The 23,266-nt window shown below is 44.1% G+C and overlaps 3 protein-coding genes across 5 annotated transcripts in view; 2 read left to right on the forward strand and 1 right to left on the reverse strand.

Annotated features, from left to right (window-relative positions):
• ARFRP1 (ARF related protein 1) overlaps nucleotides 1–8,209 on the reverse strand; it is a 22,702-nt gene extending 14,493 nt beyond the window's left edge. The window contains 5 exon segments of the mRNA XM_074210504.1: nucleotides 4,048–4,130; nucleotides 4,428–4,515; nucleotides 5,329–5,428; nucleotides 7,808–7,862; nucleotides 7,865–8,209. Coding sequence (XP_074066605.1) covers nucleotides 4,048–4,130; nucleotides 4,428–4,515; nucleotides 5,329–5,428; nucleotides 7,808–7,862; nucleotides 7,865–8,018 — 480 coding nt within the window. The 5' untranslated portion in view covers nucleotides 8,019–8,209.
• Nucleotides 7,927–16,514, forward strand: ZGPAT (zinc finger CCCH-type and G-patch domain containing). 2 transcript variants are annotated; one of them, XM_074210499.1, is made up of 8 exons: nucleotides 7,927–7,945; nucleotides 8,351–8,415; nucleotides 8,958–9,645; nucleotides 10,707–10,840; nucleotides 12,909–13,070; nucleotides 14,543–14,674; nucleotides 14,842–15,247; nucleotides 15,962–16,514. In XM_074210499.1, exons 3-8 carry the CDS (start codon nucleotides 9,068–9,070, stop codon nucleotides 16,098–16,100), a joined length of 1,551 nt encoding a protein of 516 aa, XP_074066600.1. In that variant the 5' UTR covers nucleotides 7,927–7,945; nucleotides 8,351–8,415; nucleotides 8,958–9,067; the 3' UTR covers nucleotides 16,101–16,514. The 2 variants fall into 2 exon arrangements, with proteins under 2 accessions (XP_074066600.1, XP_074066599.1); XM_074210498.1 differs by lacking the exon at nucleotides 7,927–7,945 and adding an exon at nucleotides 7,952–8,099.
• A 500-nt stretch (nucleotides 16,515–17,014) lies between these two features.
• Nucleotides 17,015–22,416, forward strand: LIME1 (Lck interacting transmembrane adaptor 1). 2 transcript variants are annotated; one of them, XM_074210500.1, is made up of 6 exons: nucleotides 17,015–17,627; nucleotides 19,331–19,463; nucleotides 21,095–21,140; nucleotides 21,255–21,342; nucleotides 21,484–21,848; nucleotides 22,078–22,416. In XM_074210500.1, exons 2-6 carry the CDS (start codon nucleotides 19,354–19,356, stop codon nucleotides 22,387–22,389), a joined length of 921 nt encoding a protein of 306 aa, XP_074066601.1. In that variant the 5' UTR covers nucleotides 17,015–17,627; nucleotides 19,331–19,353; the 3' UTR covers nucleotides 22,390–22,416. The 2 variants fall into 2 exon arrangements, with proteins under 2 accessions (XP_074066601.1, XP_074066602.1); XM_074210501.1 differs by having other exon boundaries at nucleotides 17,015–17,248.
• The last annotated feature ends 850 nt before the right edge of the window (nucleotides 22,417–23,266 follow it).

Genomic DNA, 23,266 nt, shown 5'->3' on the forward strand with positions numbered 1-23,266 from the left:
TTTATATTGGTAATTTGGTTTTCTTGTTTTTTTTTTTTTTTTAGTTTTTGTTAGGCAATGGGGTTAAGTGGCTTGTCCAAGGTCACACAACTAGGTAATTATTAAGTGTCTGAGGTCAGATTTGAACTCAGGTACTCCTAACTCCAGGGCTGGTGCTCTATCCACTGTGCCATCTAGCCGCCCCTCTTCTTTGCTTTTTTATTCAAAGTAACCAAAGGTTTATCTATTTTGTTGATTTTTTTCATAATAGCAAATCTTATTTTTATTTACAATTCAATAGTTTTCTAATTTTCGATTTTATTAATCTTTCCTTTGAGTTTTCAGGATTTCTAATTTGCCATTTAACTGGGATTTTTTTTTTTTTTGCAAGGCAGTGGGGTTAAGTGACTTGCCCATGGTCACACAGGTAGGTAATTATTAAGTGTTTGAGGTCACATTTGAACTCAGGTCCTCCTATCTGCTGGGCCATTGCTCCATCCACTGCACCACCTAGTCGCCTCTGGGATTTTTAATTAGTTCCTTTTCTAACTTTTTTAAATTGCATGTCCAACTAATTGATCTCCTCCTTAATTTATTCATTTATGCATTTAGAGATATGAAAATTCCCCTAAGGCCTACTTGAGCTACATCCCATAAGATGAAATTATTTTGTTTTTATGGTTTGTTATTTGACCCACTCATTCTTTAGGATTAGGTTATTTAGTTTCCAATTAATTTTTAAGCCTAAAATGGCCCTTTCTTCCATGTAATTTTTATTCCATTATGATCTGAGAAAGATGCATTTAATATTTCTGCCTTTCTCTATTTGATTATTAGGTTTTTATACCCTAATACAAGGTCAATTTCTGCATAGGTGCCATGGACTACTGAGAAAAAAATATATTCCTTTCTAGCTCAATTCAGTTTTCTCCACAGGCATACTAACTTTTCTGAGATTCTATTACCTCCTTCACATCATTTTTATTTATTTTATGGTTAGATTTATCAAATTTTGAGAAAGGGAGGTTGAGATTCCCCTACTAGTATAGTTTTACTGTCTATGTCTTCCTGAAATTCATTTTCTCCACTAAGAATTTGGATGCTAAACACACACCCCTTAGCACATATATGTTTAGTACTGATATGATTTCTATATAAAGTGCCTTTTAGCAAGATGTAGTCTCCTTCCTTTTAATTAGGACCATTTTTGCTTTAGCTTTGTCTGAGATCAGAATTGCTACCCGTTTTTTTTAACTTGAGTAGAAGCATAATGTATTTTTCTCCAGTCTTTTACCATTACTCTGTGTTTCTCTCTGCTTCAAATATGTTTCTTGTAAACAACATATTGTAGGATTCTGCTATCACTTGTTTTATGGGAGAGTTCATCTCTGTCAGTTATAATTAGTAATTCTGTATTTCCTTCCATCTTAGTTTTACTTGTACCTTTTCTCTTTCACCTAATCACTCGAGTATTTTGCTTGACCAACACCTCTCTGAATCTGCCCTACCTTCTGCTAGTCTTTCCTTTTTCTTTCCCCTTCTACATCTGCCCTCCCTTCTGTAAGCCCTCCTTCCCCTTTCTTTCCCCTTTCCTACTTCCCTGTAGGGTAAGATAAATTTCTAAATCCAATTGGGAATGTATGTTATTCCCTCTCTGAGACCAATCTATTGAGAGTAAGATTCAATCAATGCTTACACCTCCCCCCCCAATAAAATAGGTTCTTTGTGCCTCTTTATGAGATATGATTTATCCTCTTCTGCCTCCCCCTTCTTGTCTCAGTATAATCATTTTTCCCTGAAAGAATATGCTGAAATTTGCAGGGTAGTTGATTTTTGTTTGTAACCCAAGCTTCTTTGACCTTTGGAATATTATATGCCAGGCTCTCAGATCCTTTAACATTGGATCCTGATTATAGCTCCTTGGTATTTGAATTGTCTCTTTTTGGCTGCCTACAGTATTTTCTCCTTTAGTAGATAATTCTGAAATTTATTCCTTGGCGTTTTTATTATGGGATATCTTTCAGAATCAGTGGATTCTTTCAAGAACTATTTTACCCTTTTGTTCTAAATTGTTTTTTATTTTTTTATTTTTTTGGTTTTTGTAAGGCAAATGGGGTTAAGTGGCTTGCCCAAGGCCACACAGCTAGGTAATTATTAAGTGTCTGAGACCAGATTTGAACCCAGGTACTCCTGACTTCAGGGTTGGTGCTTTATCCACTGTGCCACCTAGCCGCCCTCTAAATTGTTCTAAATTCTAAACAGAAGCTAAAGCAGTAGAACCCACAAAAAGACAATGAAATAACTGTTCAGTTCAAGATATCTTAGAAAGACCTGAGAAAAAGACTGTCTCACTTGGGTAAAAGGGGAGGGGAGCACAACCCAGTATAGGTGGAAAAAAGGGAAGCCAAGGGAAAGTTCTTAGTTACAATACAGCCCAGATCAGTAACCTAGGGCAAAATTTGTAAATTATCTCTCTTCGATCTATTTTTCCAGATGAGTAGTTTTTTCCTGAGGTACTAGTGCATACCTCTCATTTCTTTTCTCAACTTTTCTTCTACTTTTCTTATTTGGTTTTTAAAATCCTTCCTGAGCTCTTCCAAGAGGCCTTTGGATTTGAGACCAATTAATAATCACCTTTGAGGCTTCATATGTAAGCATTCTGCTTTCCTCTTCTGAAATGGCATTTTGATCTTCTCATTTCATCACAATAGCTTTCTATAATTAGGGCTCTTTTTCGATTTATTTTGTTTATTTTGAAAGCTGAGCTCTGTTCCTGGAGTACAGTCCTAAGATTTTTGTACTGAGGACCAGGAGTCAGCTCAGTGGCTTTCACACTGGGGTCTCAGGTGTTAAAGACTTACTTGCTCCCTCTCTCAGAGTAGCCTCACCCAGTTCCACCTGTTGCAATTAGTCTTCCAGGGTTCACAGTATGCCTTCCACATTAGGGCTGATGCCCTCACTGATGGTCTGCTGTCTGATGACCTGCTGAGCTGTTTAGAAGTTTCGTTTAAAGTTGCTTCAGTGAGAAACTGGGAAAAACTCTGGGAGCTTCCTAGCTTCCCTCCATCATCTTGGCTCTTCCAGGAAACATATAGAGTGCATTTCAAAGATCAAAGAGAAAGAGAGGGGGGAAACTGCCAACACAGAGACTGATATAAAGAGGATTTTTTAAATTACTGTGATTGCCAGTTTTGCTTATTCTCTAAGTATCTTTTTTTACATTTTAATTTATTTAAGGCAATGGGGGTTAAGTGACTTGCCCAAAGTCACACAGCAAGGCAATTAATTAATTGTCTGAGATTGGATTTGAACTCAAGTCCTCCTGACTCCAGGGCCGGTGCTCCGTTCACTGTACCACTGAGCCACCCAAATTTGCTTTTTCTCAAGAAGAGTTAATTCTCTGAATAAGAGATTAGAGTGGCTAATTGGCATGTTAGACATGCATTTCGTAGCCTAAAAGAAAACTATTCAAAAGAGCTTCTCACAAATTGTTTTATTCCATTCCCTTATATATTACTGGGGAGAATTCTTGGGACACAGAAGTCCTGGATGTTCAATGCTTTGAAATGGGTCAGATATCCTGGTCTTGGCTAATAAAACAATGAGAAATCGCAACTGAATCTTTCCTTTCCATTCCAGCACTGGTTGAGGCTGCTAGAAAATTGGTCTTTTTATCAGCCCAGGCAAAAGCTTCTCTTCCAGGAAATAATCCGTATTGTATGTAGAATAAATTTTTTGGCAGAAGGACCAGATTAGGGAACATCAGATTAGGAGCCAGTTACTATCAGGTATAGATTAGAATTGGCATCTAGGAACTCCGATTTCTAATCACAAGGACAAAAAAAATAGCATGTTTGACTAGGTAGATTTCTAGGAGTTATTTTTAAAGCTGCTTTCTACTAAAAAAAATTAAAATATACATACTGTAAGTTTGGGAACAGTGAAATTCCATCTAGCTCAATATATGGTCTGTAATAAGACTACCCCAAGGATCAAAGAGTTTCTAAGAATTTTGCAGAACTTTAAGCATAAGCACAAATCTGGGGGGGAAATTAGTTCTTTTCTTACCTTGTCCCAGAGAGACTGCAATTCCTCTTGTCCTCCTAAATCCCAGAACATAAGGCGAGCTTTGCCCACATCAATAGTACCAACTTCAAGAAAGGAGGAAGGAAAGAGAAATTAAAGATAAGCACAAGATCCCACTCACAGAAATATCATTTTTCCCAGTCTCTCTTCTGAAAGTGAAGCAAAATAACTCCACACTACTCTATAAAATAGAAATCCCTGAGCTAAAGAGCTTAACTCTAAGAAATTCAATTTCTTTGCTTTACCATAGAAGATCAATGGATAATCTGCTACTCCCTGACTATATCACCCTGATCATCAAAAGGTATTATCACACTATATCTATGTTTTTCTGATTCTGTAACGCAAAAAGTTCAACTTACTATTCAGGCCCACTGTTGTAGTGATTTTGGATAAACTCATCCCTTTGTAGTTTCTGTTAAATCGGGTTTTTGTTTGTTCCAGAAAAGTCTAAGTAGATGAAAAAAGAAATATGAATGCAAATTTAAAATTGTTCAAAATAAAATAGATCACTTCAGTGGATATGAGTTCTTTGTCACTGAAAATCTCCAAGTGGAAGGTAAATTAATCTTGTTAGGGATTTTATTGATGGGATCCATGATTTTTAGAAAGTACTAGACTAGATGAGTTTTCAACTTCAAAATTAGTTTTTATAATCCAGAAGTATGCCATAGCTCCTGCAACTCATAAGAACTAACTGTTAAATTTATGGTGAATTTACATCTCAGAAATGCAACAATATAATAATAGCTTGATTTATGGTTTTATTGATTGTCTAGGCTTAAGAAAATGATGAAAGAAATGTTAAAATGCAAATTAAACATACAAGTGTGTTGAATGAACATTCTTTTTCCTTGAGAGCCAACTATTAAAAATAAATTAGCATGGGGCGGCTAGGTGGCGCAGTGGATAGAGCACTGGCCTTAGAGTCAGGAGTACCTGAGTTCAAATCTGGCCTCAGACACTTAATAATTACCTAGCTGTGTGGCCTTGGGCAAGCCACTTAACCCCATTGCCTTGCAAAAACTAAAAAAATAAAATATTAGCATGGCCCAACTAAAATAACTATCTTTGAAAAATAGTCCTATAGATCACTCCTTCCCCTTTCTAAAATATTCCTCTCTTACAATCATTTACAATAAATTTCTCTCAGACTTACAACTGAACTATCACATAATCTGAAATTTTACTGAATAAAAAAGAACAATGCAAAAATAAATTTTATCAATGGGAACTAAAGTAACCAGAAAAGAAACTACCTACCGTCTTTCCTGCATTGTCTAGTCCCAGGATTAGGATGCAGTATTCATCTCTCCGGAACATGTATTTATAAAGCCCTGATAGGAGTGTATACATCCTGCTCCTGTAAAGTACAAGAAACTAGGAATCACTAGAGAACATTCCATTTGGATTCTGCTCCTTACAGTTACTTCCTTATCTCCTTCTAAATAACAATTATAATGGTATCAACAATAGATAAAACAAGTTTGAGAGTCAGAGAAGGCCAGGATCCTATTTTAGGCTCTTTTTGCTGTGTAAGCTTGGGAAAATCAACCTCTTCTTAGTGAGTTTCCTCATTTGCAAAATGACTATTATAAAAGAAACATTTCACCCCAGAAATGTTGTAAAGATTAAATTCTGTCTGAAAAACTAAGATGTTGGGAAAGATTAGAGAAATCATGTTATAATACTACTAGACTTAAGCCACCATTCTTTCCATGTGACTGGAAAGGTTTTTCCAAACACATTGGTATGTAATCAGTGATTTTCTGCTTTCTTTTTTTATATACAGTGAACGAAGCCAACTGCTTCTTAGTAGCCTAAATGGGCCTTTAACTTCTCCCAACATAAGAACCTATAGTTGAAAATACCTGGGAACTAAAGCTGCACAGCTTGCCAAACCTTTTTATAGCTTGCCAAACCTTTTTATGGGGGCCACTATCATTTATCTAAAAAGAAATTTGTCCCTTTCTTTCAAACCACTATAACCCAGAAATATTGAGTTTTTAAGGATTATTAAGGGTTTTTAAAAAGGGCTAGGAGAAATAAATTTGGGGACTTACAAATTCCCATAACTTGCACTCAGTGGGTCAAAACCCACACCTCCATCACAGTCAACAAAAATAAGACTGATTTTTCACCAAAGGAACAATATTCATTACTGCTGACATGCAGGGTCAACTAGCAGGTTAAGAGAACAGTATTTATAAATAATGCTTCGGAAAACAAATGTACGGGCAGCTAGGTGGCACAGTGGATAGAGTACCGGCCCTGGAGTCAGGAGAACCCGAATTCAAATCTGTCCTCAGACACTTAATAATTACCTAGCTGTGTGGCCTCGGGCAAGCCACTAATCCCATTGCCTTGCAAAAACCTAAAAAAAAATTATTTGAAAACAAATGTAGGGTAGCATACGTCTATTGCTCAGTAACAGGTAAAGACTCTAGACACTCATAGAACAGGCTAGTAGTGTGGGCTCAGTAGTTCTGAGGTTAGATAGCACATATAAGAAAGTGGGGTAGTAGACAGAATAGAACTTTATGGCTCAGAAAAAAAAGAAACCTATCAATTAGGGAATGGTCGAATAAGTTGTGGCATATGATTGTGATGGAATACTATTGTGTTTTAAGAAATAAGGAAGGGGATGATTTCAGAAAAACCTAGGAAAAGTTATATGAACTGATGCACGGTGAAATAAAATCTGTAGTACAAATGTACACGATAAGGCAACATTGAGGCAGCTAGTAGGCAGTGGAAAGGGTGCTGGTTCCGGAGTCAGAAAGACCCGAGTTCAAATTCAGCCTCAGACACTTACTAGCTATGTGACCCTAATCCTCAGTTTCCTCATTTGTAAAATCAACTAGAGAAGAAAATGGCAAATCACTTCAGAACCTCAAATAGTGTCAGGAAGAGTCAGACACATCAGAAAAGACTGAACAACAATAAAGACAAACAGCAGCAGTATTGAAAGACTCAACCACTCTGGTCAATACAAGGATTCAAGAGAATTTCAAAGGATTCGTGATGAAGAATGCTATTTGCTTCCAGGGAGAACTGAAGAAGTGAGTGAAGGTTGGAGCATACTTTTTTCACTTTATTTTTCGGCGGGGGGGGGGGGGGGAGGGGGAAGGAGCAAATAATATGAAAATTTAAAAAGACTACAGGAAAAGGAGCAAAGCCTCCCGGCTGTCCGGGCGGGGAGCGGTGCGTGCCATCAGCCAGGAGGAAACAACGTCCTCGGAAGAGGAGGCGGCGGGGACCCCGCAGTCACCAAAACGGGGAGCGCGGGGGCACAGTCCGAAGTTGGAGAAGGGGGCGGTGCAGAGGAAGGGGCCCCGGAACGGCACCCGGGGGGCTTCCACCACCAAGGGCCGTGCCGGAGCTCGGGACTGCCCCACGGGCTTCCTCTTCGTCTCCAGAACGGGGCCGCGGCCGGCCAAAGGGCCCTTTCTGGGAGGCCTCTCCGGTCCGGTCTCAAACTCCCGAGTCCGAGGCAAGGGGACTCCCCCAACGAAGGTGGAGCCCAAGAGAAAGCAAGAGGGGACGGGTAGCGGGGCTCCTACCTGCGGCCTAGCGCCTCAGAGACGGGGCCGGAGCGACTGCCTCTGCGGCTAATAGGGCCGGAGTAGACCCCGCCGGGTCACTACCTCTACGGCTAGCGAGATTTGACCCTTCTCTCTCTCTCTCTGTCTCTTTCTCCTTGTCGGCGCTGTGACTTCTGGGACATGGAGTCCACCTAGACCTCTGGGAGACAGGAAAGGCCTTTTGGAAACTACGAATCCCAGCAGGCACCACGGGCCGGCCGGCGGTAAGGCTCGTCGGCCTCCCCCCCCTCGCCCGCACTTCCGGCGGACGGGCCGAAGCGGCGGAGGCAGTTCCGGTAGGTTCGTGGCGACGCCGTGAGGGAAGCGCGGAGCCGTCGGTTGCCTCTCTAGCCGGGAGAAGCCGGGCATCTATGGTCGGCCTGCCCGAGCGGAGGTTTCATGGCGGCCGCGGAGGTGGCGGCGGCGGCGGCTGCTTCCCGGGCCTGAGGGGTGAGCGGCCGAAGAGACGCGGCGCTTACGGGGGTGGGGCCCCCAAAAAGCGGGCCGCAGGAGGGGGCTGGAGAGATGACCCCGCCCGCGCCCCTGTGGGCGAGGTCTCTGCGGAGCACGCCCTCGAGCTAGGCCGCGCGTCCCCTCCCCCACGGCCGCCGCCCGCCTCGCCCTCCCCCTCCCCGCACTCCCTCGGCTGTGCTTGCACTCCTCCGCGCACTTCTCTCCTTACGCTTCTTCTTTGCCCCTAGGAGCTCGCGTGGTACTGGTGGGAGGGAACATCTAGGCCGCCGAGTCCACCCGCCATTCATACAAGGTAAACAATCCCTCCTCCCCCTCCCACTTTTCTGCCTCCCCTCGCGTCCTTCCGCTCCCCTCCCGCCCCCTCCCCCATCCCTCCTTCCTCCTCCATCTTTTCCCTACCTTTTCGTCTTCCCCCGGCCTCATCCAATCCCGCCTCCTCCTTCCCTGGGGCTTGGCTTGTCTGTTCCTCCTACTTGCTTTTCCTCGGGAGATGACAACTCTTAAATTTAGGAACCTTAATTTTATGTTATTTTTCCTTTTCTTTTTTGTTGTTTTTTCTTTTATTAAAGATTTTATTTGAGTTTTACAATTTTCCCCCATCTTACTTCCCTTCCCCCCACCCCTCCACAGAAAGCAATTTGTCAGACTTTACGTTGAAAAACCTTAGTTTTAAAGGAAGACGTGGTTCTTGTCTTCCCTAGTTGGTCTTGCTCTCCGGTAGCTGTCAGCTGAAAAGAGTAAATGACACTCCCCCTAGTCTGAGAGGGAGAGACAGGGTACAAACACAGAGATTTCTTCCTATTTGATCCAATGACCCTATTTTTTTCTCTTCAGCTCAAGATTCCTAAAGTTTGTTGTGGAGCACCTGCCTCCTAGCCAGTATCTTGGAGGATGTAGGAATACTTAAGAAGATCACCAGAAGAGCTACAGACTGCCTCTGCAGGATGGATGAAAATAGTGTGGAAGCTTCCATCCAGACCTACCATGTCCAACTGCAGCAAGTGGAGCTGGCCCTGGGGACTGGCTTGGACCCTACTGAAAAGGCTGACTTACTTCAGCTCCAGGCTGATTTAAAACAGCTGATTGAGCTAACCGAGTCCAGTCTTGTATCTATCAAGAAGAGTAAGCTCCTGGCCACCCTGGACCCAAGCCTTGGCCTCATTGAGAATGCTGTTAGGGATGAAGCTGAGTATTTGGCTTTCCAGAATGCCATTCGTGACGTAACAGATTCTGAGGCTCAAGGTGCTGAAACTGCAAATTCTCCTGAAAGAGGAGAAACTGAGCCTGACAGATCTGGGCATGAAGAGGAAGAAGAGGAAGAGTTGAGTGGGATGAAGGTGAATGCTCCCTACTACAGTTCATGGGGCACCCTGGAATACCACAATGCCATGATTGTGGGGACCGAGCATGCAGAGGATGGTACAACAGGGGTTCGTGTACTCTATCTCTACCCGACTCACAAGTCCCTAAAGCCCTGTCCCTTCTTTCTGGAGGGAAAGTGCCGATTCAAAGAGAACTGCAGGTAATTCTCTCTTCCATCCCATTCTACCCTTACAGGTACCCGGAGACACTCAGGTAGCTGAGGACAGCAGCCTCAGCTTGGAATGGTGGGGAGTGATTGGTTTCATTTTTTAATCATTTCCTATGCTGCCAAGAGGTGCAAGGTAGTTGAGGCACTCTCAGTGTTGTTTTCTTGCCCTCATCAGAGCAATATAGGGCATGGCAGTATTTAGAAATTAGGGTTGGGTTGTTTGTTTGTTTGGTTTTTTTTTGGTGGAGGGTGTACATTTTGGGAGGAGGGTTCTTGGACCAGAGTTTGATCTAGGCACATCTCCCCTTCTCCACTCCTCGGTTTACTCCTCTGTTAAATAGGACTATACTTCTTTGAGTGCTTTGAGTTCTCCTGTATCGCACATGTGTTGAAGCAACCTTGCAAATGCTGTAGCTACTCACCCACAGTGAGTACCCTTTGTGACCAGTGAGATGCAATGGTGGGGCTTTACTCCCATGTGTCTTGGGGAGGGGCAGGGATGGGGTGGTATAGGGATACCTAAAGGTTTTTCATTTTGTTCTCGTTTGCAAGGTTTATGGAGAGACATATTTCTATGTTGGCCTTAAGCTGGCATATGGAACTCTTCTTCCTTGACTCTACATAGCCTTTTTCATTAAGAGAATTCAGTTCAACTAAATGAGCATTGGTGTGAAAAATATGATATATAATCCAAGATCTTCACACTTGAGAATTTGTGTGGAAACAGTTGTGTGAGCTCTTAACTTTAACTATATATTGGAAACTTGGGACCTAACTGGTTGTCATAAAGAAACTGGCTAACTCCTGAGCTGGTAATCCACTTCCAGATAGTTGAGAGTTTACTATAAAGACATATCCCACCAAAGTAGTATAAGTAAAACAGCCTGCAAACTCCCACTTATTTTTGAATGGGATACCTCTTTTTTGGCATCTGATTCTCTGCATTTGAATGCAAGTTCTGACAGGTACTGGATTTATTTCTTCTTGGTACCTGATGTTAGTGCCATTTATGGATGGGAATATTTGACTTGTGCTTAACCCAATCCCTGCAGGTTCTCCCATGGGCAAGTAGTTGCTGTGGATGAGCTTCGCCCCTTCCAGGAGCCTGACCTGAGTGTCCTGCATACAGGCTCAGCCTGTCTAGCTAAATATGATGATGGAATTTGGTATCCTGCCCGAATCACAGGTGAGCCATTAGGACAGAGAAGACTAAGGATTTCTCTAACGAGCATCTCTTGAAATGATTGCCTCATGCTGGTGATTTTTGAAAACTGAATCTGATTTCAGATTTTTTTTTCCCCCCCAAGATTCAGATAAAATCTGTTGTTAAAATTTTGTGTCTTTATTTTCATCATATATTGAATACTGAAAGGGAATGCCATTAGTTTCTTTTCTACCTCTTTGTTCATTTAACTGTACTGCTTTGGTGGTAATATTTAATGAAAACAATTATTGATAAGTTCTTTGAATGTAGCAGTAAAACCAACCTCAGATTGTGTATAGTTCCTTAGAGCCACCAGATAGAATACATGAGAGTAGTAAAATTGATCCCCTACACACTGTCAAAGATCTATCTTTATTTAGTTCATAGAGTCCACAAGTATTTATTATTGTTATAATATTGAAGGCATCATGCTAAGAATTTAAAAATAAAAATAAAACAGTCCCTGTTCTTGAGGAACTTAAAGAGTCTACTGGGGTAAATATTTGCAGATAAATCAATACAAAATACATATAATATAAGTATAAAGCAGTTTTCAGTATCGAGAGCACTAACAATTCAAGTTATCAGGGAGTAATACTTGAGCTGAACCTTGAAGGAGTAAACTCTTTTTTTAATTGAAGTTTTTATTTTATTTTTCCAATCACATACAAAGGTAGCTTTTCAACATTCCTCCATTTGCAAATTTATGAGTTTCACATTTGTCTATTACCTTCCTTCCTCCACATGGTGGTGAACAGTTTGGTTAAAGTTGTATATGTGTACCTGTGTTTAATGTTTTTCCATATTAGTCATGTTGTGAAAGCGGTATTAGAATCAAGAGGAAAGGAAAAAAACCAAGGAAAGGAAAAACAAAAGTTTTAAAAAAGTGAACATAGTATGCTTTGCTCTACACCGAGATCCCACATATTTTTTCCTCTGGATGTAGATGGCATTGTCCATAGCAAGTCTCTCCATCTCTGAACTGCTGAAAGGAGCTTCGTCCATCATAGTTGATCAACATCAATTTTTATTTAAGGCAATGGGGTTAAGTGACTTGCTCGAGTTCACAAGCTAGGTAATTATTAAATGTCTGAGGTCGAACTCAAACTCGGATCCTCCTGACTCCAGGGCCAGTGCTCTATCCATTATACCCCCTAGCAATCCCCCAACATCAACTTTTGTTATTAATGTGTACAATGTTCTCTTGGATCTGCTCCCTTCACTCAGCATCAGTTCATACAAACCTTTCCATGCTTCTCTAAAGTCCCACCGCTCATGATTTTTCTTATAGAACAACAGAAGCCCATAACATTTATATACCATAGCTTGTTCAGTCATTTCCCCAATTGATGGACAGAACCCTCAATTTCCAATTCTTTACCATTACGAAAAAGAACTGCTAAAAATATTTTTCAACATGATTTTCCCAATTTTTTATTTCTTTGGGATGATCTTCTTAGGGGAATGATCAGTTTTATTGTTCTTTGGGCATAGTTCCAGATTGCTCTCCAGAATGATTGGATCTGTTCACACAGGAGGAAACTTAGAGGCAGAGGTCAATAGAGAGGGCATCCCAGGGATCAGAGATAGATAGACTCTGCAAAATAGACGCTGGAGCTGAAATGTCATGCACAGAAAACAACAAATATGTCATTTTGACTGGAATATGGAATAAGTGACAGAGTTAATGTGAAGTTAGTCTCAAAAAAATAAATTGGAGTTATCTTGGAAGTTCTTTAAATATCAAACAGGCTGGCTTTTTTTTTATATTACAGCTATTAGGGAGCCTCAAAAACTTCCTTGACTGGAGGTATAACATAGTCAGACTGATGGAGAATATTGGAACAAAACACTAGACTTGGATAGAAACAATAGATTATTATATTCAGCTAAACACAAAACATTTTATATCCTTGGGCAGTAAGTAGCCTTCTGGTTCTTGTATCACTTTCCTCAGCTAATGTTTTAGTTTCCAATTTCAGTTTTGTGATTTTTTTTTTCCCCATCCTGTTTGTTCCACATGATCAGTGTTCTACTCTTCTTCTCACAGATGTGGACAGTGGCTACTATACAGTTAAATTTGACTCACTGCTTCTCAAAGAAACTGTGGTAGAGGGGGATGGTATTATGCCTCCCCTACGCAGTGAAGACAATACTTCTTCAGAGTCAGAGACTGATGGAGATGATGTGGATGATTCCAGCTATGCCAAAGGTACTAAGATAACTGCTTTACTGATGTGGGACAATGGAGCCCTAATATCCTTTTCATTCCAATTTAGCCTATAGGAAATGTAGAATTCTCTGTTCTCATGAAGGCAGTTGGAACGATAGGGATAGCATCTTTCTTCAGAGAGTATTTTGTTTCATCCCAGTCATTTTGGGTTCTTTAGTAGTTCTTATTTCTATAGTGCCTTGGTATTTGAAGAGTGTTTCCTCACAGCAACACTACAAGGAAGATAGGACAAGTGTCATTTCCATTTTTTTTTTATTTTTGCAAGGCAAATGGGGTTAAGTGCCTTGCCCAAAGCCACACAGCTAGGTAATTATTAAGTATCTGAGACCGGATTTGAACCCAGGTACTGCTGACTTCAGGGCTGGTGCTATATCCACTGTGCCATCTAGCTACCCCCATGTCATTTCCATTTGACAAATGAGAGTGAAGGTTTTGAGGGTCCTGGTTCCTTGCGCACATTCACTCAGCTAGTCCATGATAGACCCAAGTTTTTAACATGGGCTCCTGACTCCCAATCTCACTCATCCATTGTAACCAGCTGCCAAAATACAAAACTTAACACAAAACTTCCCTGGAGCTTCTGTTGGTAATAGGTACTAATCTAAAGAGGAGATGAATATGGAAGTCAGGGTAGAAGAGGTAGTGTTAACTGTTGATAAGGAAGAGAGAAGGGGGAACAGGCCATATTGCAGCTGTTCTCTAAAGACTCTAATATTACTGCCCACCATCTACAGTTTAGTGTCTTTTTTTTTTTTGCAAGGCAGATGGGGTTAAGTGACTTGCCCAAGGCCACACAGCTAGGTAATTACTAAGTGTCTGAGACCGGATTTGAACCTAGGTACTCCTGACTCCAGGTCCGGTGCTCTATCCACTGTGCCACCTAGCTGCTCCCCCCATAATTTGTTTTTAAAGGGGAAAAGAAATATCCCTGGAAGTTCCAATTCTCCTTACAGAGGAGTCTAATAAGTACAGGTTAAGATACTAAAATGTATGGGGCAACTAACGTGGCACAGTGGATAGAGCACCGGCCCTGGAGTCAGGAGTACTTGAGTTCAAATCTGGCCTCAGACACTTAATAATTACCTAGCTGTGTGGCCTTGGGCAAGTCACTTAACCTCTTCTGCCTTGCAAAAAAAAAACAAAAAACAAATTATGGGGGCAGCTAGGTGGTGCAGTCGATAGAGCATCAGCCCTGGAGTCAGGAGTACCTGAGTTCAAATCCAGCCTCAGACACTTAATAATTACCTAGCTGTGTGGACTGGGGCAAGCCACTTAACCCCATTGCCTTGCAAAAACTAAAAACAACCTAAAAAAAAACAAATTATATGTCCATTCTGCCGAAAAGCATATGGGAATAATTAAGCTTTAGATTCAGGTTGCATGAGGTGGAATCCCTTGCTGCTTGGATTTTTTTCTTAGTTAAGTTGATCTCCACTTCTGTTCTTTTGCAGTTGTAGAATCGGATGCCTTGGATAAAGGGTCTTGGGGCCCTGCTTGCAGCTCCTCATTTGCTGGCTGGGAGGCACATACCCGAGGAATTGGTTCCAAACTTCTCACTCAGATGGGCTATGAGTTTGGCAAAGGTAACTTTTTTTGCCCTTGAAGCATGTCTTCAATACACTACACTCTTCATATTTACATTGAAGAATGGTATTGATTTGTTAGCATTGACTTTAGCTATGATTTTCTATAATTCCAAATGGAAGGATAATGTTTTTCTTCTGTTTCCAACCTACTTTTGTCATCTTAGGTCTTGGAAAGAATGCTGAGGGTCGGGTAGAGCCCATCCATGCTGTAGTGCTTCCGAAGGGGAAGTCCTTAGATCAGTGTGCTGAAATTCTCCAGAAGAAAAAGAGTATCAAACCAGACCTTGGCAAGCCAAGGAAAAGCCAGGCAAAGGGGAATGGAGTCAAGGGACGCCCACCCCAACGCAATGTGTTTGATTTCCTAAATGAGAAACTCCAAGGCAAGGTTCCTAGGGTCCAAGAGAAAGAGAAGGTCCCATCCCTTAAGAGGAGTAGCAAGGAGCTCTACCATGCCAGTAAGAGTACCAAGAGATCCCTAAGTGTTCAACTCTTCCAGATCTTGGAGAAGGTGGAGCAAACTCAAAGGGACATCCGAAGCATACAGGAAGCCCTGGCCCGGAACATTGGCCGGTATGATTTAGACTTTTCCTGGAGAGGGAAAGCATTAGGGAGAAGTTATGTCAGTTGGGAGACAAGAAAGACAGGGTTTTTCTGTGCATCTGAAATTACCCTAGCCTGTTGGAATCAAATGAGCAAGCATTTATTAAATGCTAACTATATAGCAGTCATTATTTTAGCACGTTTTTTTATTAGTATGTGTATAAAAGTATAAGAGATTAGTAGCCTTGAACTCTCCCCACCAGACTGTGACTATATGAACAGTACTTGGTTCCAGAGAGGAATATCTTGTAAGGGTAGAGTTAGTTCAGTTTGTCAATTTTCATATGTGTCTTGAGTCCCTCAAAGGGGGTGTAGTCACTCTTAAATTGCTGAGAGCTGGGCTGTCCAAAGTGGGGTCCCAGGGAAATTTTATGTAGGGCCCCCTGAGAGTTTACTAAATGCTTTAGTAAAGGAAGCTGTAGAGCTCTCACTAAAATGGCAAATCAAAATATATTGTCTATTGTTGCAGTGAAAAAAGTTGGACAGCCCTGGCTTAGAGTAAAAAGCAGAGAGCCCTTGCTCTCACTGAACTCTCACTTCTAGTCTAATAGAAAAACAAATCAAACACAACTTTGCGATCAATATCCAATCTTGGATTATAGCAGAGACTGGAGATTCAGCTGAATTAATTTGGGAAGGTTTCCTTGATACCAAAGCTGAGCCTAGTTTATGGTTTCTTTCTAGGCATAGCGTGGCCACAGCCCAGCTGGAAGAGAAGTTGGCTGGAGCCCAGAAGGAGCTGAAGAATCTCCGGGCCCAGGAGGCAGGTCTGCAGCGAGAACAGAAGACTGCTGACACACACAAGAAAATGACAGAGTTTTAGTGCTGAAGTGGGAGTTCTCTGCTGGCTCCCGAGTCCATCCTCCCTTTCTCCTCCCATGTTCCCCCAGCCCCCCCCCCCTCATACCCACACATCCTTACCTTTCAGTGGGTATGGCCTAGGCTGGAGGTCTGAGTTCTCTCCATTCTCTTCCCCTATTCCTAGGCCCCCAGTACTTGAGGGTGCAGGCCTCCCTAGGGATACCTGTGACATCCTTAGTGAGTTCTGCTTTTGCCTCACAGACTGGAGACCTTCTCTTTTGGGCACAAGTATGGATAGTAAGGGATAGGGGTTTAGGGCTAGCTGGAGGCTCCCAGGGAATGGACCGGCTGGAGCCCTAGTTTCTGCCTCCTGAGCTACTAGACTTGGGGACCTGACTTGTACCTTCTTTAGACAGAGCAAGGAAATTAAAACAAATCACCTTTTCCCACACACCCCCAGAGCCAGACTCCCTCCCAGCCTCACCTATCAGCTAAGTTTGTGGCTTCCACTCTACAGAAGAGTGCAGTTTGAGTTGTGATAGGAAGGTCAGGTGTCAACTCCCCACCCCCACCCCCACCCCCACCCTGGAGAGCAGATGGAACAGAGGAGCAGGGCCTGTAGATCCAGGTCTCCTTCACTTTCCTGTTGACCTCAGGCTTGTCCAAACAGACCCGAGCTGTGCTGATGGTACTTTGACTCGGGACAGCCTCATCTTGGGAGGGGGGAATACTTTTCTTGACACTTGTTTTCCAGTTTGTTATGCCACAAGGCCTTAGGAAGGAGTTTTTCTTAAAATGATTAAAGTGACGTTGCTGTGTCATGAAGTGGAGAGTCTTTGATGAGGGCTGAGACCAGAACTATTGGGTGGCTCCTTGGGTACATGTGGCCATAGGTCAGAGAAGCATATAAAAATAAAGGGGGTGGGATGGGGTGTGGGGATTGCTTGGCCAGAGCTTGTGGCTGGTTTATTCTTACCCCTTCAAAAGTAGCCCTGACAATTTGGGCAAAAAGCAATAGGTAAGATGAGAGAAAATCTATTTTCCACCTCAGCCTTATTCCTGGTCCAAATGTGACTTATCTGTCATAGGAAAGAAATCAGAGAAAGATCAGGGCATGGAAAATTCACCCTCAGATTGGCTGTAATTCCATACAAGTGACCAATGTACAAGGTGGGTGGTGACTTGGCTGTTGGTCTTTGGTTTACTGCTTGGAATTCGTTAACAAATTGAATAGGGGGCTAAGGGTGCTAGACTGAAACATGCTTCCAGCAGAGGGAGCAGTGCTTTGCTAGGTCCCTCCATTCTGCAGAATGAAGAGTAGGTGATAGAGGATTAGAAACTACATTGAGAGTTGGGTGGGGAGATGTGTTAGGCAAGGACCAGGAAATGAGCTGAGGGTGGGGGCTGAACAAAGAAGCTACTACTAGAAGACATGCTGGAACGGTTCTGAGGTTAGCTGGCAGGTCCACAGCCTCCAGCAGAGTGAAGTAAGAGATCCTGGCCGCAGCAAAAGCAGCACCGGTGACTGGTGGGGTCTGCAAGACTAAAAGTAAGTGGTGTATAGACAGCTTGGGTACTAGGAGAAAAGGCCTCTGGAGCTAGTCACAACTATCTCCCAGGCTTAGGCAGGGGTTAATTAGAAGTTAATATCCTTGGTACAGAAGCTGTCCCACTTATCTGATGAACTTACGGATCAAGTCTGCTAAATGCTCTTCAAACGTAGTGTCAGTGAAGAGAATTAAGCCTCTCCAAAGACCGAAAGGGAAGAGACACCTAGACATTGTCTCGGATTGAATCTAGGTCAAAGCCACAATTAGTTTTTCTAGGAATTTGGAGAAGTACTTCCTTGAACCCTTTGCCTATTGACTCACCCAAGCAAAGACAATTTTACTGGTTTTGGGGGTAGCAATTAAAATATTCTAGTACTTAGATTTGGGGTGGGGGGAATTTACTAAATTCAGCAATTAGCCAGTTTCATCCTGCTTCCTAGCCTCTGTTCCTATCAAGTCAGTCATCCACACCCATAGGTACTCCTCTGGATTTTGATTCAAAACTAGAAAGTGCCTTGTCTCCATTGTTGAGTTGGAGGAAGAATCTCTTCACCCTTACAAGAAGTCTTCACATCACTTCTTAAAACCTTGGGGGGGGGGGGATGGGGTCATTAGGCAGGAAACAAAAGCAGATGGTTGTATGAAAGGGCTTCTGTTGCTGCCCTGACAGGGTGGATTAGAAGGAGGGGGCTCAGGAGCTGAAGCTCAAGGTAAGGTCCCTTTCCTCAATCCCTCCATGAGATTGATTCATTCTTCCCATTATGTGTAGCTCCCTGACCCCAGAGTTCAGAAGTCATCAAGGCATTTTGAAGGATGGAGGGAGAATGGCAGTTTCCCTCCTTTTCCAGCAATTGAGGCTGATGCCTTACCAGGCCTTCCTCACCGTTGGACTTTTAAAGTAAATGCATTCTCATCAGAAATACGCTACACAATTCACACAATAGATGCAATGATCAACTCTACCACCACTCCTTCCACCACCATCAATCCCTTCCTCTCCCTTTCCTCTTCTACTCTCTCATCCAAAATAAAAGTTAAAGCAGGATCTGAATTAGTGGGACTAAATTTAGTGAACTTAAAATGAAATCACCTTTGTCTCAATAAGGTCTACATATAGACTTTGTGGTTTGTGGGGTCAGTAGAGAATGCTTGTGTGTGGTTCAGGGTAAGCCACAACTGATTCAAGGTCGACAGGACTTGATATCTCCTAGGTATAATTATTGGGGTGGGTAAAAGGAGGCAGTTTGACTGGGCACTGTGGGTTGAATAAGCCAATCTCGTCGTTCCTCCTCTCCAACCCCCAGGAGTTTTGGTGAACCTAGGTGTGGCAGAACACCTTGCCATGGGGGAATGTGGGGAAGCTCAAGAATCTAACTAGGCTAAATCCAACTAAGTTTTCCCAGGCTGGAAGCACCTTACATAGCAACCTGATAAGACATAAATGGTTGTGGATCAGTAAGGATGACTTTTTAAGGCACCAATTCAGGCACTGTTACATCAGATACCACAAACAGTGGGGGAGGGGGGCTGAGAAGTTTTGGGTTTCCTGTTCGCTGAGTCAGAGCATCCCCTCCCTCGGCATCCCACCACCTGCTCTTGGAGGGGGGTGGGGAAGGGGTTATATCCTTCAGACATTCAAATTAGGATTTTCTAATTCCATTACAATTACACCATACTTCCTTACCTGGCACCTCCTTCACAGGACAGAGCACAACAGCTCCCTGCATGGCAGTGGTTCAGACTGACCCCCAACTTCAACCACCTTCAGCCCTTTGGGTCTTGAGCGGCCTGACCCTGGTATTTTGGCTCTGGGCCTCGTGTGCCACCTGTTACAGGTATGTCTGTTCCTCTGTCACTCATTCAAAAATAACTCCATTACCCCTGCATGGATTCTATTCAATGATCTCATACACCCAAAGGGCTTGTGTAGTTGATAGGGAGGAACTAATGAGGAACTCTAGGGTAGCTCACAGGCTGGTTGGAGAGGTGGGACTTGAGGAAGCAAAAGAAGATGCTAAATGTAGAGCACAATGTATTAAAGAAAATAGAGCTTTTGGGGTGGCTAGGTTGCATGGTGGGTAGAGCACTGGCCCTGGAGTCAGGAGTACCTGAGTTCAAATTGGCCTCAGACACTTAGTAATTACCTAGCTGTGTGGCCTTAGGCAAGCCACTTAACCCCATTGCCTTGCAATAACTAAAAAATAAAAAAAAAATAGAGCTTTGGTTGAAGGAGATAAATAGCAGCCTGAGCTGCCCCGAATCTTTCTTCACTGACAGAGATGTAACTTGAGCTGGTCTTGAACGATAGTTGCTATTTCAGAGTAGGGAATAGGGAAGGGAAGAGTATGGAAACAAAGTGTATGGTGGAGAAGAAACTTGTAGCTAAAAGAACAATGAACTGATTTCAAAGCCACTTCTATCCTTCCACCTGTACTGGTCTCAATTCCTTCATCTGTTAAAAAGAGAATTCTAGGGTCCCTTCCAGATCTAACATACCGTGATGCTACTCAGTTTTCTCTTCTGTAAAAATGAAGGGATTAAATTAGATGATCCCTAAGGTTTTTCTCCAGCTCTAAATATTGTGACCTCATGTCCTTCCTCACAGCCCTAGAAACACCCTAGAAATGAGTTGCAATATAATTCCACAGAACAAAATGGGAATGAGAGATAGTAGCAGAAAGGAGGAGAAAGAAGAGGAGGAGGAAGAGGCCAGGGTTGGGTGTGGGTGGGAGAAAAGAAAGAGAGAGGGAGAGAAAGAGCTAAAGGAAATATAAAATGGTGTATTTTCTGGGACAGTAAGACAAGAAGCTAGGAAAGTGTCAGTTGCTCCAAATCAGTGAAGACCTTGACAAGTCAAGGAGTTTGGCCTTTATCCTATGTGCAACAACCAGATGATGAAGCCAGAGTTGTGTGACAGAAAATATGCAGAATGAATTGAAGCAAGACAAAGTGGTGGTTTTTAAACTTTCCACATGACTCTAGGTAATTCCCCTTCTCTGTACCTCAGTTTCCTCCTCAGTAAAATAAGTGTGTTGGAGACTTAGATTTTAATATTTTAGAGGCAGCATGATATAGTGGAATGAGTGTTAGAGAGACTTGGATCCAAATCCTGGATTAGGTAGTCAGCATCAACCTAGACAAGTTTCCTAATTTGGAAGATGTAGATGGTAAACGCTTATTACACATACCTCACATGATTGTGAGGACAGTGCTGTGCATGCCTGAAAAATTAATACAGATCTATAATCATGTGATACTGTGACATCAATCAGGTATGATACTTTGCCCTTAGCCCCCATGCTCCTCTGGTTCAGTTTCTCTCCATCTTTCTGATAGGTGGGAGTGGAAGTGAAAGTCTGTGGTGACTAGGGAGTCTTGGCCATTGTGAGTAAATCCCTCCCACTCAAGGCCTGAAACTCACTATCAGCAAAGACTAATCCCCTTTCCCTCTTCTCCTATTCTCCAGGAAGAGGAGAAGAAGACAGCAGTCTGGGCTGAAGCTAGTAGATGTGGTGAGTGACTTTAGGTGGGACCCCACACATACCTTTACAGGGGCTTTAAGGGAATGTGGCTTACGGTTGAAACTGCCGAAAATACTAATTAGATTTCCTTCCCTCATCCCCTAGTCATTGCTGAGACAGACCCAGCTTCGTTCATTCAGCAAATCAGACTCCAAGCTGCATGAACTCAACCAGGTCCCCAGGAACAATAAAGGTGAAGAATCCTTTGTCCCTTTCAATCCAGTCTTTTTCCCATCCTACCCACAAGGGACCAAGTAGTTCTTCCTTTCTCTGTTTGCTTCTCTCGACCCCAAGTGCCATCATCTTTCTTCCAATTTGCTGTCCTTTTTCCTAGCCCAGCGTCCTACCAGCTTCGACCTCCTGTACCCAAGATGGCCAGGAGGGATCAGGGCTGATGTTCAGATGACCACAGTGCCTCCTGTCTTTATTCACCGTGAGTTGCCCCAGCCTCCACTTGTTTCAGACTCCTTGGTCCTGGAGTCCACCTACTCCAATGTGAGACTGGCAGTTGTCCCAAGAGCTCCCCCAATAACACAAATGGGAGAGAAACAGCTGAGTATTTCAGAGAAATTGGTATTGGCAGAGTATGCCTCTGTACAGAAGATCAAGAAAGAGGCTGAGGTGGGACCCAGAACGACAGATCCAAGTGATTCAATCCCTGGGGAGAGAGGAGTCCATCAACCTGAAAAAACAGTTGAGGTAAAGTAGGTCTGGAGGGAACAATGGGGGAAAATTGGCAAGTTGGGAAGAAGAGGTATGGGGGAGGGGAGGTGCTGGGGTAGCTTTTGAGAGTATCTCCCCTTTTTGTTCCCAATTTCTCCTTTCTTTCCTGGGGCCCCTCCTTCTCCCTCCCTAAAGCAAGATGTAGACTGAAGAGACCAGGTCCTCCCTGGTATCCAGCTCACTGGTTTCTGCCTTTTTTCTACAGGTGGAGGTTCTGTACTCCAAGGTCAACAAGCCAGGCCGGAAACCCTTGGAACCCACCTGGAACAGAGCTCTGTGTCACCAGCTGGACAGAGATACACAGGCCCCTGTAACGGAGACCGCAAATGAACAGAGCTCGAGTCCAGCCACAAATCCGTCCCACGGGACTAGCTGTCCCACTTGGGGCAGGAATACAGAAAATGGACCCACTGAGAACTTTTACGAGAGCATCCGTGAAATGGAGGAACTGGGGAAGATAGCCCTCCCCCGGCTACCTGGTGAGGCACAAACTCACAGGCCCTCTGAAGATTTATGAAAATGGGGTGGGGAAATAAAAGAAATCCAGTTGTATATGTACTTGTACACCTGTGATCCTGGAGTTGGGGTGGAGGGACGAGGAGGGAAGGCAGTCGGAGGGCGTCCCACTCATTCCCTGCCCTGTTCAGGCGCTTTCCTTGGGCTCCTGCCCCCCCCAGTGCTTGCAGACCCCCGTCTTTAAGTATCTCGGGACACAGAGTTGCAATAGGTGTTGGAGGGCACAGTCATGCGGTGGTGGTTCAGACAAGACACATGCGGGGCGGGTGTGGAGGCGGGAGGTGCCCGGCGCTGGAGTGGCAGGACTGGGCGCGGATCCGGAGGGGGTGGTTTCTGCGGGGCCGGTGGATTTTGGCTATGGGGGGCAAGGCAGCTCAGGCCTGCGGCTGCCCAGCCCCCACAGTTACAGTTACGTAACTGGTGGTGGAAGATTAACCCGGAGAGCGAGCAGCCGGCCCTGGAGAGCCGGGAGGGCGGGGGCCGCCCCGCCGCCTGTCCCGGGCCCCGCACTCGCCCCGCGGCCCCCCGAGGGCCTCCCTTTCTCTCCGGGGCCTTGGGCCCCATCCCGCCCCGGGGGCAGTGGAGGAGCGCAGCTCCTGGCACGGCGGGGCCGTCCGGAAGCCAGGGCCGACCTTGGGGGCGGAGGCGGCGGTGCGGGGGGCCCGGGAAGGAGGCTCGCGGGGCAGGGCGCTCAGCGCGCCTCCCCGGGCCGCCCGAGCCGCGGCGCCCGTCGGCTCGGCACCGTCCGGCGGAACGAGCGGGCTCCGGCCCCCGCCCGGGGCTGCGCGGGCCCAGCGGCTTCCAAACCCGCCATGTGCGTGCAGGAGCCCTGGAGAAGGCGCGGGGGGCGGGGCCTGCGAGGGCCGCCGGGCCGCCCC

Source organism: Macrotis lagotis, chromosome 1 (genome assembly GCF_037893015.1).
Source record: "Macrotis lagotis isolate mMagLag1 chromosome 1, bilby.v1.9.chrom.fasta, whole genome shotgun sequence".
Lineage (NCBI taxonomy): Eukaryota > Metazoa > Chordata > Mammalia > Peramelemorphia > Peramelidae > Macrotis > Macrotis lagotis.